This window comes from Amphiura filiformis, chromosome 10 (assembly GCF_039555335.1).
Source record: "Amphiura filiformis chromosome 10, Afil_fr2py, whole genome shotgun sequence".
NCBI classification, from domain to species: domain Eukaryota; kingdom Metazoa; phylum Echinodermata; class Ophiuroidea; order Amphilepidida; family Amphiuridae; genus Amphiura; species Amphiura filiformis.
This window is the reverse complement of record NC_092637.1, coordinates 66,272,528-66,297,277: the sequence shown is the minus strand read 5'-3', so window position 1 is coordinate 66,297,277 and position 24,750 is coordinate 66,272,528. Positions and strand designations below refer to the sequence as shown.

General features: G+C 36.6%; 2 protein-coding genes across 5 annotated transcripts in view; both read right to left on the bottom strand.

Annotated features, from left to right (window-relative positions):
• Positions 1-24,750, bottom strand: part of LOC140163189 (peroxisomal acyl-coenzyme A oxidase 1-like) — a 54,317-nt gene that overhangs the window by 7,904 nt on the left and 21,663 nt on the right. For all 4 annotated transcript variants that reach the window (XM_072186577.1, XM_072186578.1, XM_072186576.1 and 1 more), the window contains 3 exons: positions 24,511-24,680; positions 22,991-23,153; positions 19,857-20,047 (listed from right to left, as the gene is read on the bottom strand). In XM_072186577.1, the coding sequence (XP_072042678.1) occupies positions 19,857-20,047; positions 22,991-23,153; positions 24,511-24,680 (524 nt within the window). The remainder of the gene's footprint in view (positions 1-19,856; positions 20,048-22,990; positions 23,154-24,510; positions 24,681-24,750) is intronic.
• LOC140163190 (peroxisomal acyl-coenzyme A oxidase 1-like) lies at positions 10,531-13,147 on the bottom strand. Its single transcript, XM_072186580.1, has 3 exons — positions 13,102-13,147; positions 11,605-11,811; positions 10,531-11,238 (listed from the first exon to the last, which is right to left on the bottom strand). The coding sequence occupies exons 2-3, from the start codon at positions 11,779-11,781 to the stop codon at positions 11,170-11,172; spliced, it is 246 nt and encodes an 81-aa protein (XP_072042681.1). The 5' UTR covers positions 11,782-11,811; positions 13,102-13,147; the 3' UTR covers positions 10,531-11,169.

Here is a 24,750-nt window from a genome sequence, read left to right as displayed (position 1 = left end):
AGAAAGCTAGGCTAGCCAAAAAAAAGGCTCGATGATGACAACCCACTTTACTCTGCTGACATGGCTGCATGTCGTCTGCTACATTTTGACCATCATTTTTGGCTGAAAGTTCCCATAAATTGCATTAAATGTCTTCCACATCGAAGCTGAAATTTACTGAACCAATGTCAAGGAAAGCGAGGCTACGGCAGTGAGTGGCAATCACTTCAATGCCCGATGAGTCTCATTTCAAATCTGCTGTGACAGAGCTGACCAGGGCGTGACTGCCCCTGGCAGCGTCAAACCAAAAAGTGAGCAATTTTGACGAGCAGCCGCTTTTATAGTGAGCAATTTATCGCGAAATCACGCACAAAACGAGAGTTGAGTGAGCAGAAAAATCACTTTCCTTGCTCGCGAGCAATTTATCGTCTTTTCTCGTGAGCAAGAAAACAGCACATTCTGCTCACGAGAACTCACTCACCAAAAAGGTTTCTGATTGACTGAAAAACATGAAAAACAAACGCGGCGCAAACCCAGACAAGCCAGAATCCGACCATAGACATCCCCAGACGGGGTCGATCTCCAGCATAAAAAGCGAGTTGCCAGGGCCGCAAATTTGACAGAATCTTTACTAGATTCAGAGAATTAAGCCCAAATCGACAAAGAACTGGCAACTAGTAAACAAATCAAAACTTTCCCAGATCGAAAATATGCACGAAACACATCATTTTAAATCAATTAATTTGAGCTGAAATTCATTTCAGATTTCAATAAAAGTAACTTTGATAGTATTTCCACCTGTGCTTTGCTATAAACTTTGATTAATTTGCACAATATAAGAATTTGGATCATAAAAATCTGGCGACAAAATCAGTGACTGGTGAGTAATACAATACTCTTCATTCAGTAAGCTTATAAAAATGCATGACCAGAACATCGAAATCGAGGACTCATCAAAATTGATCAAATTTGGTTATAAAAATCATGATAACTTGTCCAACAGAGATAGGTACGTGTAACGATACAAAAATAAGACCATAAGCCTCACACGAGCTCAAATAACCAATTTTTGGCTCTGAGCGGAGCTTATCAGTGCCTTTGTCATGCAACTAACTAGCATTCATTTTCAGGCCACAATACGCTGTTGGTTTTATGCTAAGGATCATTTAATGACTGATATGAAGACTTAAGTTTCGTTTCTAAGTTTGGCTAAGTTATTTTCGAATCGATTGCACTCCAGATTTTATTGAAATTCAGGCGATAAAAGTATTATTTTTGGTTATAATAGACCAAAATAGTCACGATAATCGAGTTATATCTTGGTTCCCTGTGTGTGCTAGAGATTATTCTGGTCTGTATAATTTAAGATGCGTAATACAGACGGAAACCAATGGAGGTACATTTCTTAAGATTTAGTTCAGATCAGAAATTATTTGACTACTTCTTAACTTTTCTTCACTATTTCTTTATAATTTAAATAAAGAGATAGGTAAGGAATGTCAAAAATAGTCAAGAACATGTCTGAATCTTGAATAAATCCCCGAATAAATCTGAACAAATGACTTTTCTGGGGACTATTTGGCTTGCGCAAGTGCAGTACGAAAGCACTGTGCCGATTTTTTTTGTTAAAGGTCACGTTTTTACCGATAAGCTGCGATGCTCAACAAACTTCGTACTTTTCTATGAGGCTATTTTGAACCAATAAATCGATTAGTTTTTCTTGATTGATGACATCACCATTTCTGAACCAATCAGCAAACAGTTTTGTGTGATTGATCGATTTTGCAGTAGTCTCCACAGCAGCCAGTTTGGTTCCGCCCTTCCACACAAACATTTTTGTGGAGGGAGCGTAACCAAACTGGCTGCATAGGAGACTAAGTTCACTGACCCACTGACCTTGCAAACTCAACCACAGAGAGCTACGGTGCATAATCGAGGTGAAAATACGCTAGTTTGTTTACCATTCTGAGCTCATGAGCTTCTGGTAAATGTCATTCCGAAGCATTTACGAGCATACCATAATATTTTTTTTATTAAATATAAAGATGTTTATTTAAGTTATTTGTAAAATTCAGCGATGGACTTAATATAGAAGTGGTTTGATTTTAGTTGTAAACGCGGGACTCGACCGGCATGACAAGTTGAACATGTGAAGTTCCAAATTCGGAAGCCATGTACTACTATTCCATGTACGTAGGTCTCACACGAACTGCTCCGAGGTTATACTGACTACTAGATTGTCTACTTTTGTACTTTCGTAAGTGATGAAATTGAAGAAAAAATCATGAAGTGAAATCTATCAGAAATAAACACTGATGTGATGTAGGCTAGTCCTGCTTAATCGGAGTACAGCATCCAGACCAGGCAGATCCAGATCCGAACAGAACTTACGATTGTTCGGTTGGACCGGTTCAACACACATGACACAACAGACATGTCAGGACAGAACAGTTTTGGTGTTTACAAAAAATGCAAATGATCTCAAGTCACAAAAATTTGTTATAAAATTTCATTTTTTGTCTCGCCTCAGTATTTCTGTCTGTCCGGGGGTGTGGATGTCCGTGTGTCCGTCTGGAGCTGTATCTGGGAAACTGTAAGACCTACGCAGTACGTGGACGCTACTTGGTGGGAGGAAGGGTGTCTAAGTTTGCTCCGTAATTGTATGTTTTCGGTGAAAAATAATGCAAATTAACATAGCTAATTTGCATAATTTATGCAAAAATCAGCGCAAATTGATAAAATTTCATTTCTGAACTTTGTTCAGGATGGGACTTAGTAATCACTATTTCCGTCTGTGTGTGGGGGTGGGATGTCCGAATGTTTGTCCGGAGCTGTATCTGGGGAACCGTAAGACCTACGGGGACGCTACTTGGTGGGAGGAAGGGTATCCAAGTTTGCTCCGTAATTGTATGTTTTCGGTGAAAATATGCAAATTAACATAGCTAATTTGCATAATTTATGCGAATATGAGCACAAATTGATAGTGGTGCATGGTAATGAAACCTTGTGACAGGAATGATACACACCTGCTGATCACCTGATTAGTTTTTGGCGAAAAGTATGCGCATTTAGTTGTTAAGTTGCATAATTTATGCGGAACGCTTCTACAAAATGGTTGGAAATCTGAAGAAATCCGCCTTGTGAAGCTGTTTCTGGGGATCCGTAAGAATGCTAAGCCCTATGATGATGAAACGTGGTGGGGTAGCATGACCAGAGGATCTCGACCTGATTCGATTTTCAGCGCAAAATATGGTAATTACCTACCTAATTTGCATAATTTATGCATAATATGCAAAAACCTTTTTCTCGGAGACTAGGGTCGCACATTCTTCAAACTTGGTGGGCGGGTGCATCTTGACCCCAGACAGAACAAGTTTGTATTGGTTAGTGGGTGAAGGTCACTCGAGGTCATCCAGGGGTCATCTAAGGTCAAATTACTAAAACTGTCGTATGGGCATGAAACTTGGTGGGTACAGTTAACATTTAGAGTCAAATTTTCTGACGGTCATTTTGGGGTCATCCGAGGTCACTTAGGGGTCATCCGAGGTCAAATTACTAAAACTGTCGTATGAGCATGAAACTTGATGGATACACTTAACATTATGAGTCAAAGTTTCGGAAGGTAATTTCGGGGTCATCCAAGGTCACCAAGGGGTCATCTGAGGTCAAATTACTAAAACTGTCGTATGGGCATGAAACTTGGTGGGTACAGTCAACATTTAGAGTCAAATTATCGGACGGTCATTTCAGGGGTCATCCAAGGTCACCAAGGGGTCACCTGAGGTCAAATTACTAAAAACTCGTATGGGCATGAAACTTGGTGGGTACACTTAACATTTAGAGTCAAATTTTCAGAAGGTTATTTTGGGGTCATCTGAGGTCACCAAGGGGTCATCTGAGGTCAAATTACTAAAACTGTTGTATGGGCATGAAACTTTGTGGGTACAGTCAACATTTAGAGTCAAATTTTTGGAAGGTCATTTCAGGGGTCATCCGAGGTCACCCAGGGTCATCTGAGGTTAAGTTACTAAAACTCGCATGGGCATGAAACTTGGTGGGTACAGTCAACATTTCAAGCCAAATTTTTGGAATGTCATTTTGGGGTCATCCAAGGTCACTCAGGGTCATCTGTGGTCAAATTACTAAAACCTCATGTGGATATGAAACTTATTGATGGATGTATTATGCTTTGCAAATAAGATATAGCTACCAACCAGCAAGATGTATGATTGCGTGTGATCTGGCACATACAATGTATTATGATTTCACCTGTTGCACATTCGACTGCAATTACTTTCACATTCAAAAAAGCACAGAGCCACAGCGCCATTGGTGCTCTTGTTAGAGAATCATTTGGGAATCTGTAATATAACCATTAACCATAGTCTTATCACTGATAAGGTGCGATTAAAAGGTTCTAAAAGTAGTTAAGTACAAGGATAGAACTTACACTTGTAGGAGAATTAAATTAATACTAAACGGTAAAGACTAAGGAGTACTATACGCAAAATACTGGAATTCCATCAGTTCAACTGATAATAAATATCTGCATTATTGTTCTTTTCTCCTGTTTTTGCCCATTTATTTTTCTTACTTTCCTCCAAAGATCCCCTTCACCACCTCCAAAGATCCAATTTTTTCTTGTTTTCACCCAAAAAGATATTTTTTGCTCCCAAGACCATTTTGTGGGGACACTCTACTGTTATAAGATCGGCAACCAAGTTTTAGAATATGGCTCAAAAAACTGCAGAAAGAACTGATTTTGGTTTTTTTAAATTTATTTATTTATTTATTTATTTATTTATTTATTCATTTTATTATTATTTACTTAAAGTTGTTCATCTAACAAAATTAGTACATTTTTAATACTATTTAATATCTGTTTATTGTATATTGATAAATATGTCTGCATATATATGGAAGGATCATGGCAATGTTTTTGTATTGTCCACTTGATGAGGTGATTAGCGCAATGTCATGTTATACAATAGGAACAATAGCTGAATGGTTACAGGAAGTTGAATTCTTTCAATCATTGACTGGTGTGCTATTAATCAATGGAATCTATATAACTATATAATCATTTGGGAATCTGTAATATAACCATTAACCATAGTCTTATCACTGATAAGGTGCGATTAAAAGGTTCTAAAAGTAGTTAAGTACAAGGATAGTTAGAACTTACACTTGTAGGAGAATTAAATTAATACTAAACGGTAAAGACTAAGGAGTACTATACGCAAAATACTGGAATTCCATCAGTTCAACTGATAATAAATATCTGCATTATTGTTCTTTTTCTCCTGTTTTTGCCCATTTATTTTTCTTACTTTCCTCCAAAGATCCCCTTCACCACCTCCAAAGATCCAATTTTTTCTTGTTTTCACCCAAAAAGACATTTTTTGCTCCCAAGACCATTTTGTGGGGACACTCTACTGTTATAAGATCGGCAACCAAGTTTTAGAATATGGCTCAAAAAACTGCAGAAAAAACTGATTTTGGTTTTTTTTTATTTATTTATTTATTTATTTATTTATTTATTTATTTATTTATTTATTCATTTTATTATTATTTACTTAAAGTTGTTCATCTAACAAAATTAGTACATTTTTAATACTATTTAATATCTGTTTATTGTATATTGATAAATATGTCTGCATATATATGGAAGGATCATGGCAATGTTTTTGTATTGTCCACTTGATGAGGTGATTAGCGCAATGTCATGTTATACAATAGGAACAATAGCTGAATGGTTACAGGAAGTTGAATTCTTTCAATCATTGACTGGTGTGCTATTAATCAATGGAATCTATATAACTATATAATCATTTGGGAATCTGTAATATAACCATTAACCATAGTCTTATCACTGATAAGGTGCGATTAAAAGGTTCTAAAAGTAGTTAAGTACAAGGATAGTTAGAACTTACACTTGTAGGAGAATTAAATTAATACTAAACGGTAAAGACTAAGGAGTACTATACGCAAAATACTGGAATTCCATCAGTTCAACTGATAATAAATATCTGCATTATTGTTCTTTTTCTCCTGTTTTTGCCCATTTATTTTTCTTACTTTCCTCCAAAGATCCCCTTCACCACCTCCAAAGATCCAATTTTTTCTTGTTTTCACCCAAAAAGACATTTTTTGCTCCCAAGACCATTTTGTGGGGACACTCTATACTGTTATAAGATCGGCAACCAAGTTTTAGAATATGGCTAAAAAAAGTGCAGAAAGAACTGATTTTGGGGTTTTTCCGCACATGCATGTCATTTTACTATTAGAGTGCCCCCCCCGGAAACTTTAAAGTTTGAACTACATGATTCCCGACAGAGTTTACACAGATTACACTCTGCATCTGTATGGATTACAATCCATGGCCCTTAAAGACTGGGTTATAAAAATCGCACGACCGCAAAAAAGTGTCTCCTTTTGATATACCACGTCACAACTAGGTGTATTTTAATGGGGCTCAACTTTGTCATTACTGTGGTTTGATGGTTTCCTCATTTTTGACAAATGTTTCATTTCGAAAATACCTAAAGGATTTGATCCGATTTGTGCATGATGATGGATGCATCATAATATTTTGGGTCGTGCTTGTACACGCCGTACTTGAAGTCAAGTTGTCATTAACCGATTTTTTTTAAATTTCATGATAAATTTATGTGAGACCATATACTTTGGGACGAATATACTTTCTTGCTGATAAAACGTGAAATAAAAAATAGTATAGGCCTACCATTCCTTTTTGTACAATTTTTTATAACCATGAAATTTTTTTTTTCAGTCAACTTTCAATCAATCAACCCAGAACACCCTCCCGGGTCCGTGGATAACGGCTGGTAATGTAGTCTAAGCTATTTTCTATTTTCACCCCCCCCCCGTGCCAATGTATAATGTCATGTAGTTAGTGATATTTTTAATTAACCCCAAAACAACCTCTTTTTTTCGTAGGCCTACATCATGCATTTTTGTAGTTGATTTTCAAAAAAATAAAAATAAAAAAAATAAATAGATAACGACTGGTAATGTAGACTAACCTATTTTCAGCCACTGCCCCACTCCCCAGAGCCATGAAACGACATGTGGTTATGTTATTTTTAATAAACCCAAGTGAACCTGCATGAAAAGAGAAACTTGGCCCCCCCCCCGGTTGGCCCTTTTGTCGTCTTAAGCCACTTGTGAGAATTGATATGGGAATATTCTAAGGATAATCATGGGATTAAGCCCTTATATCAGTTATCTCCCTGCGCGTGTATCGACTTTAATTTGTTTCCCATTGTCATACTTGGATGCACACTGACCACAGAATGTTTTCTTTTTATTTGAATTAGTTGTTTGGAGGTTTTGTTTTGAAGGACCATTGACTATGACAGAATATCCAATTCAACAATTTTGAAGTCGGCTTTTCAAAAATCGCCCAATAGGCCTATTTAATGGATTTCGCCAAAATGTCACGAAATCGCGGGAGCACTTTGTTTGTCGCGGGACGGAAGTCCAAAGTCGCCCAATTGGGTGCCTAAAACTGGCAATATAGTTATATGTATATAGATTCCACTGATTGAAAGAGTTCAGCTTCCTGTAACCATTCGGCTGACGGCTATTGTTCCTATTGTATAACATGACATTGCACAACAGGAAGAAAGAGAAGAAATACACTTTAGCTTAAATAGTCCAGGCTAATATCAACAACAACAAAAACAAAGTATAATAATATAAATAATAATAATAAAAATATTAATGATAACGATAGGCCTACCCCGGTAAAATAACAAAATAATAATACTTTTAATAATAATAATAGGCGTAATACTGAATTAGAATCATCCGTGTAGGGGCACACAGCCTACACGCCGCTTAATAGGTAAATTGATTGCACTATTGCCATTCAACATCGATCGATTTTTATACGCGTGATCAGCTGGTGATACTGATAGCTCATACAGAACACAGTGCATACATTGGATAAATAAGACTAATTTTAAATAAAGATATTATTTCCTTCTAAAGATCCTAAACAATTATTATATTCATATGCACTCTTTTTACTGTCACGCTCAAAGAACGCTACAATAGCGTTTTAACATGAGGGGATGAAATGTCCAGGGGATGAAATGTCCAGGGGATGAAAATGCGAGGGGATGAAATGTCCAGTTACCCATTGGGACTTTGGGAGATAACCGCGTTACCGAAAAGGCAAAAAATTGCACTTGCGCAAGGAAAATAGTCCACTTGGAAATTCATTTTTTCCGATTTATTCAAGATTCGACAATTTTCATGACTATTTTTTGACATTCCTTAAATATTTCTTTATTTAAATTGTAAAGAAATAGTTAAACGAAGTTAAGAAAGTCAAAATAATTTTTGAATCTGAACCTGAGAGTACTAAAATCTTAAGAAATTTTAATGTTAAACTTCCGTTGGTTTGCGCCATTGTCACGCAACTTAAATTTAAATACAGACAAAATAATCTCTATAGCACACAGGGAACCAAGTAATAACTCGTTATGGTGGCTTTTTTAGCCAAAAAATCACATTTTCTCAACTGAATTTCAATTCTATCGGGAGTGCAATCGATTAAAAAATAATTTAGCAAAACTTAGAAACCAATTTGAAAACCTAAAACCAAGCACAAAAAATTCCTTAGCATAAAAACCAACACTGTATGTGTAACCCTATCCGTTCTGATGCCTTTGGCTCACGCTTCGCTAGAGCCAAAAATGAGTCAGGTTTTCGGACTATTTTATTTATTTTGAGATAAATAGTATTCAAATTGGGGTTTCGGCAAATAAAGCTCTGAGAAGGCTCATGTAATGAAACTGGAAACTAAAAGTTAATGATTTTGATCGACATCACTCATTTAGCTTGATTGCATCACATTATTATCTATGAAGATCTGCTCTCACGTGACCTTTGACCTAGCTTTGATCAAGCTTTACTGCAGCAAAAACACCCCTGACAAATTAAATTTCTTTATTAAAACAACATATTTTGTCCTTTTCAGCTTTTCTCTTAAAACAGAGTCACATTCGTAAATTTAATGGAAAAATACAATTACTTTGCTGATGATATATAAATTTATAGTAAAATATTATAATGGTCATACACTTGCCAGACTATCTAAATCTATAATGAAAATATTAAAAATAATTTTGATTGCACATTTATAAATCATATATTTGTTGACAAACCTGTCAATATGGCCATAACACAATGTGATCTGATACGTAATTTCTATATTGTACTAACAAAACCTCATATCTTATATACAAAGTTTATCAGTGCGCATTTCAGCCAATAGCATAATGAATATTTCTAAATTATAAGTATTTGTAGACAGAAAGTTGACGAAACACACATACTTTAACTGAATCTCTAAAGATGCACTCCCGTGAAATATATAACATAAAATAAAACGAACGAAGACGGGACAAAAAAAACAAACGAAGACGGGAAACAGTTGTACAACATCTTAGCACAAATGACTGCCTTCATTGTTGCAAATGTACAACTGTTTCCAGTCTTCGTTCGTTTTATTTTATATTATAAGTATTGTGCACAAACCTTTTTGTCTTTCTTTGTGTTCAGAGTTATTACTCTCATGACTGTATCAACTCAAAACACTGTTTCTTGACAAAAATGAAGGCAGTCATTTGTGCTAAGATGTTTTTTACCCTCCTGCACATTTCACTCCAGCTACAAAATATGAAGCCCTTAAGGGATCTAAAATGAGCATTTATTGCGTTTCGACAGTATTTTTGTGGGACATGAGAGCACCTCAGACCTATCGAATTGCATTCTGAATACTGAAGCATGTCTTTCTGATATCAAATAATTTTCATTTTTGAAAATCACAATATAATACAAATTTTATGACAAATTATAAAAATTTGATATTTTTCAAATTTTTGATATATAACAGTCCTCGAAGTAAATTATATAAATCTAATGATATATTTTAAAGTGTATGTAGTTGAGGAAAAGCCGACGTCAATTGAAAATTTTGACATTTCATATTGGAGATATGGATTTTTTCCCAAAAAGACCTAATTTTTTTGGTGTTTTGGAAAAAAAATCCATATCTTCAATACGAAAGGTCAAAATTTTCAATTGATCGTCGGCTTTTCATCCCACCTACATACACTTTAAGTATAAATCATCAGATATATAAAGTTTACTTCAAGTACTGTTAAATATCAAAAATATCAATTTTAATGATTTGCCATAAAATGTGTATTAAATTGCGAATTTCAAAAATCAAAATTATTTGATATCAGAATGACATTCTTCGTATTCAGAATGCAATTGATATGTCTGATGTGCTCTGATGTCCCACAATAAATACTGTCCAAACGTTCATACCCCAGCCCTTAAAGCCATGTGTGATTTGCTTCACAGTGACGCCTCTAAATTTTACTCGGATTTCTACTTTTGCATAATTATAATGCCCAGTGGTGTACTAAAATACCACGTAAAAGCCCAAACCTGCAGTGCTTTAATAACAGTAAAATTTAACTTTTTATATTAAAACCGGTCGACCCAGTTTTATTCAGAGTTCATTGATCGAATGCTTGCTAAAAAATATAACATCTCCCATGGATGTCAGCTTATGTACACACGTCGAGCACGATGCTCCGTGCAGTATTACATGTTACGATCGGCGAGCGTAGTACACGCATTGCAGGCGCTGGAATGAAATCGCAATTTTCTTCGCTATAACTCATTTGTTTGGCTCGAAATTAAAAGGGGGTAATGTGATCAGTGAAAACAAACATTTAAATAGGAATCTATTCTTTATGCAAATCTCACATTATTGCTTTAAGTTAAAATAAGCCTTCCTTTATCTACTGGTCCTTCAATTGAATACATTGGAAATTTGTCATGACTGATAGGTAGCAGTCTTGTTTATGAACCTTTCACAGTTCACCCCAAGCATACTACTGCCTTTGTAACAGTGTCCTCAATTGGTTAATTTACATGATATAATCATCTGAGTAACCAATAAAAATACAGCTTTTAGATCTCTTAGTAATAAGGTTAAGCTTAATCCTCTTCAGGACTATTCTTATCACATCTCTGATTGGCTCAATTTTATTTTTAAATATACTCATTCCAGTTGTGGAAGATATATATTAAGAACCCCCTCGATCCTGGAATGTCAAGTCATATCACCATCTTCTGCCTCTACAGTTTAGATTTAGCGATGTTCTCTCGCAAGAATGGCTTGATGTGAAGGTCATAAGCATCTACCACCTGGAAGGAAGGGAAAGAAAGACAAAACAATGTGTTACTGTATTTGAAAGAACCATGAGAGGACTCTCCTTAGTTGGAGGGGATGTTAAGTATCATTCTTAGTCAGTGGGAGAGGTCTAGTTCGTAGACGCATAATCTGATTGGACAATCGCATGATTTGTGGGTGCCGTCTATCAGGCCGTAGACGACCCCACTTCATCACGCTTGTAGAGGTGTGCGTATGTATTGCGTTGTATGCGTAGACTAGTGCGGAATACGCGCACACGCTAGCAGTACGCCGCAACAGAATATGTGAAGTTGTAAACAAGTTTCGCTTCATTTTATAATAAGGGAGTTTTATGATTTACAACTTGATAGTGGACCTACCTCTTTATCATTGAGGGGTGAAGATTTGGCCCACTTGTACAGGTTCTCATACACATTGCCATCATATCGTCCCAGAATAGACCCCAAGATATCATCATGGATGTCAAAGGAATCTACCAGGGTCACTGCGTTGGGACGGATGGTGCCAAGTAGAGCGATGAGTTGACGGTCAGCCATAGCCAGTTGGTCACCAGTCAGGTAGCCATCCTAAAAAACAGACAGAAATTCAAAATCATTGAGACTATATAGGGCCTGGAGGACTTCCTAAATGTACCAACATGCATATTATATGTACATACACATTAGTACGAGCATATACTTTCTTTTAAAGATTCTCCTCTATTCGAATGATACCATAGGCATTAGACAGCATACAATGCCAGTCGAAGAATAAACAACTTTGAGGATGTGTACATGTGTGTTTGAACAAACATGCCCAAGTATGTAGGCATCAGGCTTGGGCGATATTTTAATTAATCAAAAAAATTAATGTTTTTTTTTTTTTTGGGTACTCAAGTTATTTAAAAACACTAATTGTAGTATCAACATTTTGATTTTATCGAAAATAATTAATTGGTTTTCTAAGCAATAGTATAGGTGATAATAAGTTAAAACTACACCAGAATAACAAGTGAAACAACTTACTGTTAAGGGATCTAAAATGAGCGTTTATTGCGTTTCGACAGTATTTTTTGTGGGACATGAGAGCACCTCAGACCTATCGAATTGCATTCTGAATACGAAGTATGTCTTTCTGATATCAAATAATTTTCATTTTTTGAAAATCACGATATAATACAAATTTTGTGACAAATTATAAAAATTTGATATTTTTCAAATTTTGATATATAACAGTCCTCGAAGTAAATTATATAAATCTAATGATATATTCTTAAAGTGTATGTAGCAGGGAGGAAAAGCCGACGGTCAATTGAAAATTTTGACCTTTCATATTGAAGATATGGATTTTTTTCCCAAAAGACCTATTTTTTTGGTGTTTTGGGAAAAAAATCCATATCTTCAATACGAAAGGTCAAAATTTTCAATTGATCGTCGGCTTTTCATCCCACCTACATACACTTTAAGTATAAATCATCAGATTTATAAAGTTTACTTCAAGCACTGTTAAATATCAACAATATCAATTTTTAATGATTTTCCATAAAATGTGTATTAAATTGCGAATTTCAAAAATCAAAATTATTTGATATTAGAATGACATTCTTCAGATTCAGAATGCAATTCGATATGTCTGATGTGCTCTAATGTCCCAAAATAAATACTGTCCAAACGTTCATACCCCACCCCTTAAACATGCATATTGTGTGCTTTTTTCATTAACAATGTTCAGCAATGTTTAATAGTGGGATTCTATGCAACAAATAATGCTCAACCTATTACAGTCACACAATGTTGAAAATAACTGATCAAAAAATTGATTATTCGAAATCGATTGTTTTTAACAATCGCCTGAGCCTAGTATTAGTATATACTTACATACAGAAATTCTCCTCTGTTCTGAATGATACCATGAACAGCATACAATGACACTAGGGCTTGGAGCACTTCCTTCACAGAGTCTGGGGCAGCAAGTTCTGCGACTGCAGAGAAGAAGTTGTCAACTACGTACAGGTGGCAATGGGCCTGGAAAAGAGAGAACAAAATTTTGAAGTTGAACAATATACGTATTTCACTATTTCCTCTCTGTTTATATACATACATACATACAACGGCATTTATATAGCGCAATTTCAAAGAAATGATCATTGCACTTTACAGAAAACTTACCCTACAACTAAAGACTACAAGAAAACAGATATATGCAAAAGAAACAACAAAAAATCAGCAATGGTTAAAAAGGTGGGTTTTCAGGCTACGTTTGAAAGTAGTAACTGTGGGAGATGACCTAATGGATGAAGGAAGATTGTTCCAGATTCTGGGTCCAAAGACACTGAACGACCCATCACCTATCAATCTGTTTATCCATTTCCTTGCAAAGATCAGGGATGAATGAATTAGTACAGGTACTGCATGTGACATCGTTACTTGCAATCATGGCCACAATAATGCTCAACTCTGCTCAACAAAAGCAAACCTTGAATATCCTCAGTTCCAAAGCACAATATTTAGATATTTCACAATACCTCAAAACACAGGCATGAGACTGCACTTTCCTAAAAAAAACTGAAAAAACTGAAAATGCACGTGAAATTGGGCAAAAAGTACCAAAAACAGGCTGAAATTAAATAAAGTTATGGAAATTTTGACTATAAAAAAACTGAATTCAGTTTTAAACTGAAAATTATCATGCCTGAAAACAACTGATGTGCAGTCATTAACCTCTAAATGATAATATACAAATAAAATAAATGTGACCCATTCTGACAAAACCAGAAACAAGTTGCATTTTTGACATTTTATGATTTGAAAAAAATGTAATCACTAGACAATAAGCTTTAAAATGATACTAAAAGTATATAAATACCATCAATACTTTTCAAGATATGGATAATTTTGTAAATGATACCTTGATATTTTTGCCAAATTGCTATTCTGAGTAATGGGCCAATTAATTTTCTGCCTTACACATGATTGAATTAGAGAATAAACGATAGGAATTTTTATTTTGCCTATCCTCTATCAGTGATAGATTGACAGGCAGGTCCAATATTTTGAGTAGTGGATGCCGGCGCAGCCGGTATCCACTACGATAAAAATATTGGACCTGCCTGTCGCCTATCATAGGTAGAGGATAGGCAAAATAAAAATTCCTATCGTTTATTCTCATTCTTAGACAGTTAAATATTATTTTAATAACTGTAAACAATTTTTTAAAAGCAAAAACTAAGTTACCGTCATAAAACTCCCTCATTATAAAATGAACGAAACTTAACGTATTCTGTTGCGCGTATTGCTAGCGCTGTTCGCGTATTCCGCACTAGTCTCACGCATCCAGCGCGTTACATACGCACACCTCTACACACGTGTTACGCATTATCAAGACGCATGATGACGTGGGGCCGTCTACGGCCTGATAGACGGCACCAAATCATGCGATTGTCCAATCAGAAATGTGTCTACTTAACTAGACCACTCCCACTGACTAAGAATAGGGATTATTGTGTAGTTCAACTGTTAATTATTGATTAAACAAACCTCTTTTTATAATTAATAAGTACTGTAAAGTCCACTAAAGCTGAAATTAAAAATTCCAAATTCAATTTTTTTATGGGAATTATGTCATCTTTAAACAATAACTCAAAAACATGTCTGGAGACTTGTTCCGGGTTTTGTTGGAGCTGGTCACATATACAATGTACCAACAACATGAATGTGAATAATATTGTACAGATTTTTTTTCCTTCTTTAAATATCAAAGTGAAGCTACTTCTACCTTCCATTTGTTTTTAATTAGTCACTTTGCATCACAAGGAGAAAATATCAAGACTCTGTATCTTCCACAAGGCCATAGAGGGGCACTTAGCGTTACCAGTGCAATTAAAACTACGCCCAGCCGACGCGGAGGCTCACTTGCAGATGATCACAAGGGGCTTTTATAGAGCATCAGGCAAGAATTGACAGCCATAAGTACTCTATCCTATGCGTCTTGTTTCACCAGGAATGTTACACAGTAACTAAAGAAGAAGTAGAAGTTAAATACAGCTATCCTTCTTACCAATATGCAAAAATAACTTTTAGAATTTCTGAATTAGCAGATCACTGATAATTGCCTTGAACCCCCTGAGCACTACCTGCCGATCTAACATTGCCTCTGATTGGTCAATTACACGATATTTTCACTTTAATCACCAATCAGAATGCATGGAGCTTTGCAAATAATTCCCCAATTTTTTTGGATGGTGAAATTATTCTAACAATGTTGCTGATTGGTCCGGTTGATAATGAAAACTTCTTTTTGGCCAATCGGCAGGTAGTTCTCATGGGGTTAAGTTCAGTGTATTATAGCCTACCTGGCCAGCACGTAGAAGATGGAGGTGGTTCTCATTTGAGGCAATAACCTGTGCACGGCCTTTCTTAAGGGAATCTGTTACTCTGTCTGCTGCCTCGTACACCAGTCTGGAATATCAAAAACAAATTTTATTTATTCTTATCAGCAGTGTACAAATAAAGAAAAAAAATCAGGTTATCCGGCGGATGACCAGGTCATGAAATCTGGTCATCCGCCAGAGGTTTTTGGTAATCCGTATATATCCGCCAAAATTGGGATTTAATAAAATATCATAACTACTAATAACTTAGTACTCAAAATAAAAGAAAAGACACAAATCAATACAAAATCCAGTGTCATAAGATTCTAAAATCTAAGTTTTTTTTGATGTCAAAGCCTCATCATCATCACAGGTGCTGCTATTGCACCCACAAAGCCACAGTACTAGTTTGGACTGAAAGAAGGCCACACTAATTATGTGGGGATGTGGTGGAATGAAACTTCAAAGCTTTGATGAGTACGAAGACAAGACAGAACTGGAAAGCAATGTGATTTTTCATACTTAATAAAATATCGGGACTAAATCATTTTTATACTGCATGAAGGTGAAAAAAGTGTGGGTGTCCGACGGATAACCTGCAGTGAATTTCTGATTATCCGTCTGCAAATCTGGGTGTCAGGACTACCGGATTACCACTTAATTTGTACACTGCTTATCAGGCCTTTCACTCAGCAATGTGAAAAGTGACATTGTGCACAGCTCAATTAAAAGGGCTAAAACATATATGCACAAGAACATAGTCATTGAAGGAATGGGCTACAGGAATGAAGGACTAATCCAAAAGGTAGCTTGCAACTCCTAATAAATAAGGGGGCAGGATGGGCATTGTAAAGCAACTAAATCCCTTACCTCATGCCACATGTTTATATGCCTCAGTCAGCATCTTACTGCACAGGAAATCCTTGTCATTAGCAGCAGAGGATCTTGGTTGTGGAGTCTCGGCCAGGTAGGACATGACACCTCCAACCCCCTTACCAGCTCTCACATTGCGCACATTACATTTCAGTAGGTACCTGTGGATGGAGAGGATCGATGGGTTAGTAAAACAAAATCATTGAAAACAGGCATGAAAATTTTCCTACCCAAGCAGGAATTCCTGCTTTTTGTTGTCCAAATTTCCACGATTTTATTTATTTTAGCCCATTTTGGAGAATTGTTGCCACAATTTACACACTTTTTCCTGCTTTTTCAGAATTTTCCTGGTTTGTCATGTAAATCTATTCTCATGCTTGGGAACAACATGACTTGTGGTCTGCACCCTCAATGCAAGATTTTGATTTGCATTCATGAAGGTTCTCCCAACCATTTGGCATTTAACGCTGCTGTGTACTCTAGCCATTGTTTCTTTCTCAAAATTGAGTTTTTATGATATGTTTGTACCTTGTTATGTTTTTTATAAATACAAGGAATGAAAATCCAGATTTGTAAACTCCAACTGCAATATTTTAAGGATTTTATTTCACTATTCCACTCGTGTTTGAAATTGAAAAGGAAAGAAAATCTTTGTTGTACCAGCAAGGTACACGCCACGCAAACAACTCATCGCGTTATGTGTCGCGCAATTTGTTAACGCACAAATACGCTACGAATACGCGACGCTTATCTGCATGCGTGGCGCATCTTATGGAAACACCACAGAAGCACTGATTTCACAAAAACCTAGTGGTCAAATGGCTCCGTTTTAGCTGATAAAATGTGGGTTTTTTCAAGTTCTTTCCCCCGATTCAAATATCAAGTTATGAATGGATTTCGCTCAAACTTCTCAAGGGCTGTGGATTTACCCGATGTTCACGTAATATAAGTTACAAAAACGAAAACTGTCGCATTCTCCTGTGAGATTCGATGAAAGTGCAAAATGTGACCACTTTAAACTTCAACGGCCATTATTTCAATGTTCATTTTCTCGGTAAAATGACGATTTAGGTACACGATAACTCAATAAATACAGCATCTATAGGTAAGCAAATATGATCATCGTAAAAAGCATGATCGACTCAAGAAACTGTTTTCTCATTTTTTTATATTTTGGTCTATTTCCGATTTTGGGCATCATTTTGTGCAAATAGGCGTTTTTGAATTTTAAAAAGTTCATTTTGATGCCTTATATGGTCAATATCTCAAAAAATAAGGCCAATATCAAAAAAATAAAAAACCGTTTTTGGAATGGAGCCTCAAGATTGAGCTAAAAACAAAATAAAATATTTTGGAAAGAGTGTTTTTTGTTATGATGTACCTAACAAATATTGCCAAAAACTCACTTTTTGTGATTTTCTTCAAAATTGTTGTTTTTACCCAAAATCTGTATTTATATTAAGATTTATTGATGTCTTGCCTTCATAACAATGTATACTTTTATATGTTTTGCGCGAATAATTACAAAGTTATTGCACTTTTACTACATGCATGTCTGAGAGTACACAGCCACCTTAACTCAATTAAAGGAGTCTTCTTTTTTTTAAAGATCATGGCCCACAATTAATAAACTCAACCAATAAAGTATCGAAACGATTATATATGGTCAGATTTATAGGGAACTGAAATATATAGCAAAAACTTATTTAATATATACAAAGCGCAGCTTTCTCCTGCACATTTTGATACCTCTTTTGTTGCTCTACAATATTATTTGGTCGAGTTATGGGCGTTTAAGTGGCTTCAAGTCGGATTTTGAAAGTTGCACTTAGCTCCTATTCAAGCCAAATGCGTTCTTCGTGTACACATACACAAAATCAAGACAAAGGACACCGATGTGCTATGTTTACTTAACCATGAACGTTACTTTATTTTACTCCTTCGACTTCAAACTTCAAAGCAAAGCTAACAAATCAATCAAGCCTGACACCACCTTAGAAGGCCTTCGCCGCATCTTGCGCAGGATATGGCGAGACACTGACCAAGGAAGATAAGACATCTTGTTCAGAGCATGCGACAACAAATCTAGGCAGTGATAGACAGTGATGGTGGGCACACCAAGTTCATGAGATAAGTCAGAGATAAGTAAAGGGTAGCAAGTATTGAAGTTGGAAGTCAAAGGAGTAAAATAAAGTTAAGTTCATGGTTAATTAAACAGAGCACATCGGTGTCCTTTGTCTTGATGGTGTGTGGGGTTGTGTGTGTGTACACGACGAACGCGTTTGGCTTGAATAAGAGCTAAGTGCAACTTTCAAAATCCGACTTGAAGCCACTCAAGCGCCCATAACTCAACCAAATGATATCGTAGAGCATCAAAAGAGGTATCAAAATGCGCAGGAGAAAGCTGCGCTTTATATACATTAAATAAGTTTTTGTTATATATTTCAGTTCCCGATAAATCTGACCCTCTATAATCGTTTCGATACTTTATTGGTTGAGTTTATTTAGGCTGTCAACATTCTGAAACTGGAAAAAAAATCCAAAAAAAACCCAGATGAATTCGACAAAGATAGAGTCAGTACCATCTTGTGCAGTAAAAAAATCCCAGTTTCATAATAAGGATTGGTCGAATTGGTTAAGGACCAGAGGAGATATTTTACCCTTCCCAGAATCCTTTGCAACATGATGCATCACCTCATTACAGGGACTGATGTCACTCCTATTACTTTGTACAGGTTTCCTTTGTTTTTATATTGAGAATAGACTGGCTAAACATGGGTTGATAGTCAAGACAAGAAATAAACATATTTTGCAAGATCTGGATGTGCTCTGGTGAGGTATCACTATCGACCCCATATGTTGCACTGGAAAGTAAATCAGTACAGAAATTTAAAATGAAAATGCATTGTGGGAAGTGTAAGATATCTTCTTTGTTCAAGAACAAACAAATAATCACATCCCTGCTCTTCCCCATCTGACTCATTAGCTCAGTTTTTAGAGCATTGGTCCAGTGTACTGAAGGTCCCAGGTTCAACTCCTGTGTGGTCAATGAATTTTTTAACTGGGTGTCATTTTTGTAAGTGTAGAATTTTATTGACCTAACTATTCTGCTAATTTGCAGAAATCAATAGGCCTTCCAGTTTCTCTCAAATAAAACCCATCAAAACCTATTACCTTAGCAATACCTTGTGTCGTTGGAGTTTGGTAGTGACATCATTGCATGTTTGCGTATGATTTTTAGTATCACAGCATAATAGGCTCATGTAGTATATAGATGCATTTTGACATCACTACCAACCTCGAACCCGCAAGGTATAGTCAAAACCCTCTAAATGTTTCCTTAGCCAGCTGCCCTCCCCGGTCATAATCCCCTCTATATGTGTTCCTTACCTAGCAGTCTGCAGCATCATGACAGTATTCTCTCCTTCATATGTAGCAGCTGGGTTCTGGTTTGCATAGATCTCAGGGAAGGCACTTGCAGATGAGTAGCCGTGACCACCGCATGCCAGACGCATCTCCTCCATACCGGCTATCATCACCCATGAGGTGAATGCTTTGAGACCAGCTGCTGTTGCATGAAGCTGAATAGAAACAATTAACAAAAGAATAGTTTAGAGAATTATATTAAAACCTTGCACAATTTCACCCACTTTGTGCAGAATTGTCCTTGTAATTGTGTCCATTTTGATGATGCAAGTCTGCGGGAAGACTAGTACAAAATAATTAAGGGGGTACTACACCCCTGCCCAATTTTGTGCCTATTTTTGCATTTTTCTCAAAATTATAGTGCATTCGTGACAAGTAAGATATGTATATTATAGGGGCAAGGACTACAACTACTGCATTGGAAATTTTATTTCAGCACAGACAACAGTTGTGGAGTTACAGTCAAAATGAGGGAAACCAATATTTGATCAATAAATCAATAACTACTTGCCTTGAGTTGCTGAATTTTCAGTGCAGTAGTTGTAGTCTTTACCCCTATAATATACATAGCTTACCTGTCACCAATGCGCTATAATTTTTGAGAAAAATGCAAAAATAGGCACAAAATTGGCCAGCGGTGTAGTACCCCTTAAATAAATGAATGTGAACGTTTTCAAGATTTTACTCGTTGGACTTTTCACTTTGCATTTGAAGGGGTACGGATGGGTATAGGATGATCGATACTAATCTTACCTCAGGTAAGGAGCTATACACTCCACTGGATAACTCTGACATATATTTTGCATACATGTCTTGCATCTGTCTTCCAAGGAATGTGAATGCATCCCCTCTGACAAGGTTGACTTATAGTATGATCGATACTAAACTTACCTCAGGTAGGGAGCTGTACTCTCCACTGGATAACTCAGACATGTATTTTGCATACATGTCTTGCATCTGTCTTCCAAGGAATATGAATGCATCCCCTCTGACAAGGTTGACTTATAGTATGATCGATACTAAACTTACCTCAGGTAGGGAGCTATACTCTCCACTGGATAACTCAGACATATATTTTGCATACATGTCTTGCATCTGTCTTCCAAGGAATATGAATGCATCCCCTCTGACAAGGTTGACTTATAGTATGATCGATACTAAACTTACCTCAGGTAGAGAGCTATACTCTCCACTGGATAACTCAGACATATATTTTGCATACATGTCTTGCATCTGTCTTCCAAGGAATATGAATGCATCCCTCTGACAAGGTTGACTTATAGTATGATCGATACTAAACTTACCTCAGGTAAGGAGCTGTACTCTCCACTGGATAACTCAGACATGTATTTTGCATACATGTCTTGCATCTGTCGTCCAAGGAATGTGAATGCATCCCCTCTGACAAGGTTGACTTATAGTATGATCGATACTAAACTTACCTCAGGTAGGGAGCTGTACTCTCCACTGGATAACTCAGACATGTATTTTGCATACATGTCTTGCATCTGTCTTCCAAGGAATATGAATGCATCCCCTCTGACAAGGTTGACTTATAGTATGATCGATACTAAACTTACCTCAGGTAGAGAGCTATACTCTCCACTGGATAACTCAGACATGTATTTTGCATACATGTCTTGCATCTGTCGTCCAAGGAATGTGAATGCATCCCCTCTGACAAGGTTGACTTATAGTATGATCGATACTAAACTTACCTCAGGTAGGGAGCTATACTCTCCACTGGATAACTCAGACATGTATTTTGCATACATGTCTTGCATCTGTCGTCCAAGGAATGTGAATGCATCCCCTCTGACAAGGTTGACTTATAGTATGATCGATACTAAACTTACCTCAGGTAGGGAGCTATACTCTCCACTGGATAACTCAGACATATATTTTGCATACATGTCTTGCATCTGTCTTCCAAGGAATATGAATGCATCCCCTCTGACAAGGTTGACTTATAGTATGATCGATACTAAACTTACCTCAGGTAGGGAGCTATACTCTCCACTGGATAACTCAGACATATATTTTGCATACATGTCTTGCATCTGTCTTCCAAGGAATATGAATGCATCCCCTCTGACAAGGTTGACTTATAGTATGATCGATACTAAACTTACCTCAGGTAGGGAGCTATACTCTCCACTGGATAACTCTGACATATATTTTGCATACATGTCTTGCATCTGTCTTCCAAGGAATGTGAATGCATCCCCTCTGACAAGGTTGACTTATAGTATGATCGATACTAAACTTACCTCAGGTAGAGAGCTGTACTCTCCACTGGATAACTCAGACATATATTTTGCATACATGTCTTGCATCTGTCTTCCAAGGAATATGAATGCATCCCCTCTGACAAGGTTGACTTATAGTATGATCGATACTAAACTTACCTCAGGTAAGGAGCTATACTCTCCACTGGATAACTCAGACATGTATTTTGCATACATGTCTTGCATCTGTCGTCCAAGGAATGTGAATGCATCCCCTCTGACAAGGTTGACTTATAGTATGATCGATACTAAACTTACCTCAGGTAAGGAGCTGTACTCTCCACTGGATAACTCAGACATGTATTTTGCATACATGTCTTGCATCTGTCGTCCAAGGAATGTGAATGCATACGCCGTGGCAAGGTTGACTTATAGTATGATCGATACTAAACTTACCTCAGGTAAGGAGCTATACTCTCCACTGGATAACTCAGACATATATTTTGCATACATGTCTTGCATCTGTCGTCCAAGGAATGTGAATGCATCCCCTCTGACAAGGTTGACTTATAGTATGATCGATACTAAACTTACCTCAGGTAGAGAGCTATACTCTCCACTGGATAACTCAGACATGTATTTTGCATATATGTCTTGCATCTGTCTTCCAAGGAATGTGAATGCATCCCCTCTGACAAGGTTGACTTATAGTATGATCGATACTAAACTTACCTCAGGTAGGGAGCTATACTCTCCACTGGATAACTCAGACATGTATTTTGCATATATGTCTTGCATCTGTCTTCCAAGGAATGTGAATGCATCCCCTCTGACAAGGTTGACTTATAGTATGATTGATACTAAACTTACCTCAGGTAAGGAGCTGTACTCTCCACTGGATAACTCAGACATATATTTTGCATACATGTCTTGCATCTGTCTTCCAAGGAATGTGAATGCATACGCCGTGGCAAGGTTGGGGAAGAGCTTGAGTTGTTGACTTTGGTATTCTAGTACTTGAGGTTCTTTGGCTCTGAAAATGTTCAATCAAAGAATTGTAACCTCACACTACGGTCAGTCAGTCATGCATGTTTTTTTTTTCCTTCAAATTACACTAAAATAAGCACACAAATCTGTAAAATAATTGCAAATTTGTTTACTAAGCTTCCTTGCATTTTTTTATTCAAATCAATCCACCTGCGCCAAACAATGGTCAATTTCAAATGCATAAAGACAAGTTAAAGCCATATTGTAACATTTCCATAAAATGTGCCCATCCACCACAAACTGGTCGTAAAATCAGCCTATTCCATTTTGAGATACAATCAAAAACAGTATATTATATGGATTTCTATGTAAAATATATTAGGAAAGTGACCTTTGATGAACCATAACTTCACTTCCAGATGTCCGATGAAGCTGGTTGAGGTGTTATTTTAAAGCTGAAAGTACATTCTTTCACAACCTGCAATAAACAGAAAATGATCTAGAGCCGACTTTACTACCACTTCGTGGTGGATGGTCACAAATGTTAGTGTTTACAGTCAGATATGTCTCCTTTTAATTATTTATTTTTAGCCCATTTTGGAGAATTTGCTGTGACAACTCTCTTGAGCCTGACAAGTGAGGTAAAGCAAAGAAAGTTGGAATTTATTACCAGCGCCGATGTCACCAATGCATATCACTCCATCGGTCATGCTACAGCATGATCCTTATGACCGTCCTGCACGCCATGTATGTATTGAGCACTGTGAAACGACTATCGAGTGACTATTTATGTTACTGTACATGTTATCGACTAATATGTTCATTGTAATAATTAAGCAATGGTTCCTTCGTTTTATTCAAAATCTCAGATTTTGACAAAACTACAGCACCCGAAGTCTTGATTTTTGCAGGGTATGTTATTAGTTTAATAAAGGACATTACAATTGAGTAAAAAACGTAATTTTAAAAACTATTGAGGGCGTCTTCCTCAGCAAAAGTTACAATATGGCTTTAAGGGTATACAATGTATTGTTGGTCGAAGCAGCAGAAAAAAAAGTAGTTCACAGCATCTTGCAAATGGTAGTGAGCTTTAGCAAAAATTGCATTGCTCAATTCATAGCGAGCGTGTAGAAGAATTAAAATATCACAGATACACTTTTGTAGGTCCTGTGGTTCTTGAGTTATGTTGTAAAGAGGGCTGAAACAACAACACTTTTGTAAAACGTACATAACTCATTAACAACAACAAATTAATCAAAGTATATGATTTGTAGAATGAACTTTTGCAAAACACCAAAGTGTTATTTTTCAATAATATATTGATTCAGATAATGAAAATCGATTTTTTTTTGGCTGCTTCGACCAACAATACCTCGTATACCCTTAAGCTAATAGAGACTCACCCAGGCATCAGTTCTGACTGTCTACGTACAGCACTGTAGCGGATTGATATAGTGGCACCTTTAGCTAGGGTACGTCCCATACCACCAATGATGAAGGCACGGATGAGAATCATGCTGCCATAGGTAAGCTTAGCTGCTGGAGGGGCAACATAACTACCATCTGGCTCAATCTGCACAATAAATCAAAGTTTCTTAAACAGTTGTTGCTTTCCTTTTATTTATTTCACTGTGTTATGCGAG